Source organism: Magnolia sinica, chromosome 15 (assembly GCF_029962835.1).
Source record: "Magnolia sinica isolate HGM2019 chromosome 15, MsV1, whole genome shotgun sequence".
Classification (NCBI taxonomy): Eukaryota; Viridiplantae; Streptophyta; class Magnoliopsida; order Magnoliales; family Magnoliaceae; genus Magnolia; species Magnolia sinica.
In genome coordinates, this window is record NC_080587.1 from 28,506,946 (window position 1) to 28,515,734 (window position 8,789).

Consider the following 8,789-nt stretch of genomic DNA (forward strand, 5'->3'; position numbering starts at 1 on the left):
GCAATGTGGGGCCCACATCACTCCATCCATAAGGTGTGACCTTTCAAGTTCACCCAATATCCCAAAAATTCAGTCCGATCCAATACATAGGATTGTCACACCATTAGGAACCATTGGCATGGGGACAGCCACCATTAAAACCTCTAGATCGTGTATAGAGCTGTACACAAGTCGAGTTAGCTCGGTCAGCTCGCTTGACTTGACTCAAAAAAGCTCGACTCAACTCAAAAATGTCGAGTTACATTCCTTGTTGCACTAGAGATGGCTCTGGTAAGGAGGGGAACAATGAATGGGGTTGAAAGGCCCGCAAGAGGAGGAAAACCTAGGACTTGGATGAAGATGGAGAGGAGATATGGAGGCATTTTCACTTACTGGGGCTAGGGCTATGACTTTCAATCCATGATTCATAAATCTGACAGAAATAGCTGGGATATGGTTTTGATGATGGTGATAAATAATGAGTTTTTTTGTGATTTATTCTCTAAGGAACTCAGTGCCATGGTTTCTTGTTTTCCTCTCCTTTTATTGACTGTTCTAACCTGTGAATGTTATGGTCTAATATGCTTCCTCAAATACGGCATTCCAGTATGGTATTTTAGATTCATTATCTGATTAAGGAAGTGATAATGTGTTTCTCTAGCCTTACATGGATGAACCTGACAATTATGGTCTACGAGTGACGGACCCCAATTGGCTTCTCAAGATGATGGTGGCATCAGATAAATCAGGGCTTCAGGTGTTACATTTGTAACATGTATTTCCTCAAATATTCTCTTTTTTTCTTTTTCCTGATTCTTGAAATATATTGCCTCTGCTAAAAATGGACATTTTCTGTGAAATCATCCTAGGTTGCTGTTCATGCTATTGGAGATAAAGCAAATGACTTGATACTAGATTTGTGTGATTCTGTTGCTTCATCCAACGGAATGAAGGATAGAAGGTTTAGGGTAAAACCATTTGTTGGTTTGTGAATGGCTTCATCTTTAAAGATAGTTTGAATTAAAATTCTTACGCCACTTGGTAGCTTGATACCTAACCTGGCAATAACGGAAAGTCATTGTTTGTCAGATTGAGCATGCTCAGCATTTGGCACCAGGAGCAGCTGCCCGTTTTGGTCAGCAAGGGGTCATTGCTTCTGTTCAGGTCCAATATGTTCTTTTGCTTGATTACTTTAATTCTTTCTTGAGCCTTTTGTTATTAATTTCTTGATAATTTGCTTTTCATCCAGTGACCTTCCATATTTTCTATTATTAATCCTATGATTTCTGAATTGCAATATGTATGTTCACTATGTTCCATAACTTGTCTTTTGCTTTCTTGTAATAGAAAGTTTTAAATGCAGATAATTGAAATTACAGAAATGTTTATTCCTCTTTCTCACATTATGCAGGTTTATTGCAACAACATGCAGTATTTTCTTTTGATCTGCAAACATATTGTTCTTTCTTGTCTCTTGGGCAACTGATACAGTTCTGTAGAATCTCATAACCTCTAAAATGGTGGTGTTTGAAAGTTGAGATACCCTATCTTCGAAAGAGCCTAATAAAAGGACAAAAGTCAGATGATGCCAATATACGAGTATTAGATGATTTTTTTTTTTTTAGTACATGATAATTTATGTATAGCTATGTTGTCAAATTACAATGATGTCCTTTGTTAGAATTGATTCTTTTCCATTCTTCCTAGCCTAAGCCCAACTCTATGTGGGTAGATAACATCCACAATGCTTCCAACCTAGCCTATTTTGCAGAATGAATAATTGGGATTCTGTGAGGTAGCACAAGGTGGCACTTTTCCAACTGATAGGATGTCTCATTGCCTAGGAATGTGGAAGTCAGTTTCTGAGTAGGAGTGACACTTCCACTTTAAGGTTCCTGTAACTAAGTCATGAATTTAGGATATCCTCCTTTCTTGTTTAGATCATGAAATTACTGCACAATAACCATTTCAATGCCTTCGTTTTCTCCAATAGTTGAATTATTAACCTTGAGTAAAATAGTATTTCTTCCTTCCTGAGCATTTGCTATATGATGAAAGGAGGTATTGTTATTGCCCCCTTTTATTCAGGCTGCCCTTGCTTTTTGATGCCATGTTATCTCGTTAGAGCACAGAACATTGTCTGATTCCTCCTTGAGAACAGTTCTTTGAAGGTGATCCACCTCTCTCGTCAGTTCTCACTATCCGATCCTCTTTGGAAATTGGGCTTTCTTTCTCTCAGATTCCCTATGAGGAATTTATTCCATTCCTTTATGTTATTTCGTTTAGAAAATGGAGTTTCTTCCAGAGTCTATATCGCATTTCCTACCAGACACTGCAAATCACATTGAGACCACCGATACTCGACCTGTTTGATAAAATCATGATATTAAGCCACATTCCTGAAACGGAATGGAGTTGGGCCCAAATTGCCTAAGGAGTTGAGCTATATCGGTTGATGATCTGATACAGCCTGAGGGAGGATGGAAAAAAGAACCCTCCTGAAGTGATTCTCCCAAGAGGTGGACATGAGAAAACCATCCAGCTTGCATTTTACAAACCTTTTGGTTATTATATAAAGTGAAGCAGCCTCCAAGTAGGAATATGAACAAGATTGTTCTGTCTCACAAAGTCATGGAAACCATGCATGCTTGCATTAATTCCACCTCGCACCCCCATACAAAATGGTGGATCACAAAGGATCAAAACTTGATTGAATTTGGCCAAATTTCCCTTTCCTTTGGGGATCAATGGGACCGTAAACATTTGTCATAACCCATTGGAAACCATACATTTTCTGTGAGAATCTGGTAGACACCCAGAAGGCATCTTTCTGATCTTCTTGCATGTCGAGTAGCTCCTTGTTCCAAATCCTTAGAATAACCCTAGGTTTGCTTGCAATTGTTAAAAAAGACCAACAACCTGCCTGACTTCTCCAAATCTCTCCAATCCAGCTACCTGGAACAGTCCCACCCTTGATTTCTTGAAGGAGGACATCCATCTCTCATTTTCTCGTGAAATTCCAACCTCAATCTGCTTTCTGAGCTAGGTTTATTTGTTACTGATGAAATTAAGTAAGTTTGTTTTTCCGACCTGTGGCACCATTTGTTACAAATGCATGATGGGCGTGTGCCACCTGCACTCTGCATACTTGTGGCAATTGCCTTGACAGTCATGGATATGTAATCGGGCTAGTTGACAACTAAGATTGCTAATTTGAATTGCGTGCACCTGGTTGGGCTGTGGAGCCACTTTATCTAGTTATTCATTTTATAATATTGTTTTTCTATACATGCTTTAGAAGGCCAAAGATAGGTAGTTTAGTCCAATGCCACATTTCACTTTCTTTGAAAACCTCATGGAGGCATTTTATTTCATTATTGTCTTGGACTCCAGTAATTCATGAGTGTGCATCTTCAAAGCAATATGGTTGTCATGTTGGAGTACTAAGCCACTGCTTTTGTGAACTTATGATAATATGGTTGTTTGCATATGCTGTCCAAGAGGAGAAGATGCATCTTTTTTGCTGACATGGTAAAATGATACTCGTTTACAGCCACAGCACCTATTGGATGATGCTGATTCTGCTGCGAAGAAGCTTGGGGTGACTAGGTCTCTTGCAGGATCATATTTATTTCAGTCACTTCTTTCTGGCAATGCATGTGTAGCTTTTGGTTCTGATTGGCCGGTGAGCATTTTTTTTTTTTGGCTTTTTAACCATTACCTCTCTGCGTATTTATGACAATTGAAACTTGCATGCTGTATCTCAATTATCACAAAAAACATAATGTCATGGACATTTCCGATGAACCATATTGCTTCAGGTGGCAGACATTAATCCATTAGGAGGGCTCAGAGCTGCAATGAAGAGGATACCTCCTGGCTGGGAAGATGCTTGGATGCCGTGCGAGTGTGTTACACTTACTGATGCTTTGAATGCGTAAGGAAGTTCTAGGAAACCATTTATCTTTCACCGTGTGGATACCATGACTCGACTGATGACAAGTTTGTGTTTTCCACTGTTTTATTTTTATTTTATTTTATTTTATGTTAGGTAGTATCTGATCTGGTTTCTTGTACTATCTTAAAGGCTACACGATTTTGACGAATACATCTGGTTGCATGTATTAAGTTTTTTGTTTAGATGCATCAAGTCCTTACAAGCGGCTTTATGGCTTTGTAATCCAAATTTGGTTATCACGACCTAGATAAGAGAGGCCCGACAGTGGGTGCATCATGCCCAGTAAAACTCTTGTGAAAACCTCATTGGTGACCCACAAAAAGAGAGCTAAGAAAAGAAATATAAGATTGTCAACATGCAAGCTGAAATGGGTCATGGTCTGTCTTCCTTGGGGCCCATCAGATCAATGGCCTGGATCACTAAGCCGTGGCACCTGTACACTAAAATCCTTAGGATAATGCATATCCTCAGCTCTAAGATCATATGATTTCTCTCAATTTTAATGTAAAATAGTTCTATGATATTATTAATGATGATTTATGACCATTAACTGAAAGTCAAGAGTTCATGTCCACCTAATTTGTGTCTGTATTATACTTGTCGGGGAAAAAAGTTCAAAATACTCTATTTTTAAAGTTTTTTAAGCAAACAAATAAGCTATGGAATTTGGACTGATCCCTCATTGGAAAGTTATTTGAGTTTCAAGCATGGTTTAAAAACTTGAAAACTTGACTCGAGTCAACTCGATATCTAGCTGGTTTGGGTTGACTCAAAGACTCAGACAAGTATTTACTTGATTCGATATTTAGTAATTAATATGAAATATTATTTATAAAAATTTTAAATATGTCATATATAGATCAAATATAAAAATAGTGAAAAGCAAATTCAAACAGGTAGTGCCTGGCTTGTTGGTTAGGTTGCTCTCTGCTAGAAGTCTTTGGTTCAAAACCCACCTTTAACAAAAAAAAAAAAAAAAAAAAACACATGCTACCCAAAGTCTAAAATCCACTTTCAAGTTTTGTTGAGTTTATTCAAATCAACCAAGTCATCGAATTGTCTTGATGATCGATATTGAGTCGTGGTTGAGTTTTACTGACAACAGAGTTTCCCAATGACTCGGCTTGGAATCTTGTCGAGTCAACTTGGCTGAGTTTTAAGTTGAGACACCGAGTTTTAGAAGTTTGTTTTTAACTTTCAAGCACTTCGGTATACCTTGTTAATTGTTTAAATGCTCTCTAAAACAATGTCTAAACGATCGTATGTGGTTCTCATGTGCTGTGTGAAGTACTTCTATGATCCTCGGCCTGATCATATGTACAGTACTTGTTTTTTCAGTTCTTAAAAAGTGGGGCCTGTGGCTAGGTGATCCAAATGCTTGGTCTCTTGGGCCCTACCGTCGGCTGCCCATGCCACCAAATCTCCTCAGTAGGATACTCTTAAGTCTTAACCCTTGAACTTGTGACCTTCAAATAGGCAGCTAAGGGCCTCAAACATCCACATTCAACTGAAGACAAGTCACATTGTTGGTTCACGGGTTCTTCCAATTCACCATGGCAGGTCCACCAGACCATTTGTCTAGGTCATTGAACCATGGGCTCAGTTGCAACAAATGAAAACCTGAGTAAAGAGTGGATATCCTCAGTTTGAGAATCACATAATTCCTCTACATCTGAGGCTTGTGGCATGTTCAATTCGAACTTCACACTTATTGTTAAGCTTTATGTTTGTTTCATCAGGCATAAGCAACCCTTTGTTTAAGGTTTTACGTAAAGCATGTAAGCATTGTAGGAACTGTCCATTTTATAGTGTACTGCTCTTGTGAAATCCAGTCATCTTTCATTTCAAGGTTGTTTTGCTGCCAATTTAATGTTCTTTCTTCCAGAATCTTGATGCCTAAAATTTCTCCTAAATTCGGAGGTAGAGCTTTGTGCGAATTATCCACTGTCATACACACTGTTGATTTGATCTTAAAAAGTGATGGATAAGCACGTGTTTGTTTGTTTGTTTTCTTTTTCTTTTTCTTAATTACATAGACAAATCTTTTTCTTTTTTTTTTTTGTTTGTTTGTTTTGTGTGTGTGTGTTGGGGGGGGTGGGTTCGCTTGTTAGTACACACCCCACTGTCAGTACACACTCCACTGTTAGCCACCCCCACTAGGGAATCAATACCAAGACGACAACATATGACTCTCAACTTGTGCATTCCTTAGAATTCTCCCAAAAGTAATATGCTGCGCCCACTCCATCATACAGGTCGCTGTAGATGGAATTCTTTTCTCATTTGGTCTGGTTTACTCAGATTTCTACAATTCATGTAATGGAAAGTTCTTATTCCAATTAGGCCATTAGACAAGTCCTGTCACAGCATTTAGACTTGCAGAATCATTTTTTGGTACTTCTCTTGTTCAGCCTTACTCGCTACCTATATTCTTTATTTTCAGCAAGCTGCATTTCCATGGTAATTATGCACAATATAAGCAGTATCATCCTTTTCTTTCCTTTTTTTCCTGGTAGTTCTTACAGTTATAAGCCTCAATTCTAATGGTGTCAATGAGATGCATGCATAGTCATTGATGCTCTTTTTTGCAGTTTTTGCTCATATCCTTTTGTTGTTGATGTGGACCATGGTTTGGCAGGCACACGATTTCAGCTGCTTATGCGAGCTTTCTCGATGGTGAATTGGGGTCTTTATCTGTTGGAAAATTGGCTGATTTTGTGGTATTGTCTGTGGATTCATGGGAGGAATTAGCGGAAGTACCTGCATCTGTCTTGGCAACATACGTTGGTGGGGTGCAAGCATATCCTTGATATGTTCCGGATTGGACAGATGGGAGAGATGCAATTGACAAAGGAGGTAAATATGGATACATGCAGCTCCTGCACTCATGGCATACATGTGACTTGATCTTATGTCAAAATCGTGGGCCCACCTTAGATGGGGCATTGCCCTGAAATCAGTTTAATAGAACAATCCTAATGGCTGATGAAATAGAAAATTATCTCTCGAATCTGGTCTATTGACTATTTTCTTTTGAACCATTTCATAACACCAATCAAGGAGTGTTTCATGTGTTACCTGTAATTTAAGGGGTTGAGCCCAAAATTGAAGCATATCAAAAGATCAAGTGGATCATACCACGGAAAAAAGTGGGGATAATGATTTCCACCATTGAAACCATACTAGGCCCAACGGTGATGTTTGTTTGTTATCAAACCTGTTCATAAGATCATACAGACATGGATGAATAGAAAACACACTTATAAGCTTGATCCAAAACTTCTGTGGCCCCTAACACCGTAGTGGGTGTTTCCATGACCGTGTGGCCCACCTTGATGTATGTGTTGTATATACACGACGTCCATCAGTTTTTCCTGCTCATTTTAGGGCCATGGTCCCCAAAAAATGAACCAGATCCAAATCTCAGAGTGGACCACACCACAGGAAACAGTGGTCATTGAACACCCACCATTAAAAACTTCCTTGGGCCCACCATAATGTTTATTTGTTATCCAACCTGTGGATAAGGTCACTCGGACCTACATAGAGGGAAAACACAACTATCGGCCTGATCTGTAATCGCCTAACAAAAGTGATTATTTGGAATCATGAGCAATCCATGATGTTCCCTAACAAGTAGATGGATCCAATTGTTGGATTGGATGTATTTTGGTGTAAACAATCCTGACCATCAGAGACTATTGATCAAATGGTTAATATTTCTCAGATCAGGGTGATGTTTTCATGGTAGCCCATGGTGCTGGACCTTTTTTTTTTTTGGAATGTGCTGGACCTATCAAACACCCGTGGATTGGACAGTATCCCAATACACTAGAATAGTGTGTGTGGGAAATGGTACTATGAGGTTCCTATGAGGTGGAGCTGTGGGCTCCACCGTGATGTTTGATGGACATCCATGCCATGCATTTGGTAGGATCGCTCTAGGTAATGAGATGTGCAAAAAATCATGAGAATCTGAAACTCAGGTGGGCCATATCACCTGATACCATGGGAAATCATGCCTAAAACATCTAAATGCACTTGATGGGGCCCACCTGAGTTTTGGCATGCCCTAAAATTTGGTGTTACGCCCTCATCCAAATGGGACACACACAATGGATGGGCTGGATGTCTAAACCACATCTCACTGGGGCCTATATACGATTAAGAACATTTCAATGGACAGGCATCCACTCAACTTTTGTCTATAGTGTGGACCACCTAAGTCATGGATTGGCCTGACTTTTAGGCCCATGGCTTACCATGAAAGGGTGCATCTTGTTAATGGGATGGATGTTCCCCACACATCACAGTGGGGCCCACAAAGCCCGACCTGATATATATATATATGGGAAAAGGTACTATGCGCTCGACCTCACGATAAGCTACCGTGAGGTCGAGCTGTGTTGGCCCCACCGTGATGTGTGTCGACCATCAACACCGTGCATTTGATAGGTCTCCTCTAAATTATGGGATATCCCAAAAATCAGCCATATGCGGAACTCAGGTGGGCCATACCATCTAAATCATGTGAAGACACCGTTAAAACATATAAAAGCACTTGGTGGGGCTCACCTGAGTTTTGAATGCTGCTGAAACTTGGTCTGAACCCTCATCCAAGTGGGACACACATAATTGATGGGCTGGATTTGCAAACCACATCTTGGTGGGCCCAAAAAATGATTATGAATGTTTTAATGGTGCACGGCCCCTCCCCACTTCTGTATGTGGTGTGGCCCACACAAGTAACGGATTGACTTGATTTTTGAGACCTAGGTCCACGATGGAATGGTGCATCTGACTGATGGGGTAGATGTTCGAACCGCAACATGGTGGGGCCCACACAGCTCGA

The 8,789-nt window shown here is 39.8% G+C and overlaps 1 protein-coding gene across 1 annotated transcript in view; it reads left to right on the forward strand.

Annotated features, from left to right (window-relative positions):
• Positions 1 to 7,014, forward strand: part of LOC131227858 (protein LONG AFTER FAR-RED 3) — a 139,014-nt gene extending 132,000 nt beyond the window's left edge. The window contains exons 10-15 of the mRNA XM_058223686.1: positions 641 to 736; positions 849 to 947; positions 1,069 to 1,143; positions 3,533 to 3,664; positions 3,801 to 3,916; positions 6,576 to 7,014. Coding sequence (XP_058079669.1) covers positions 641 to 736; positions 849 to 947; positions 1,069 to 1,143; positions 3,533 to 3,664; positions 3,801 to 3,916; positions 6,576 to 6,747 — 690 coding nt within the window. The 3' untranslated portion in view covers positions 6,748 to 7,014. The remainder of the gene's footprint in view (positions 1 to 640; positions 737 to 848; positions 948 to 1,068; positions 1,144 to 3,532; positions 3,665 to 3,800; positions 3,917 to 6,575) is intronic.
• Positions 7,015 to 8,789: the final 1,775 nt, after the last annotated feature.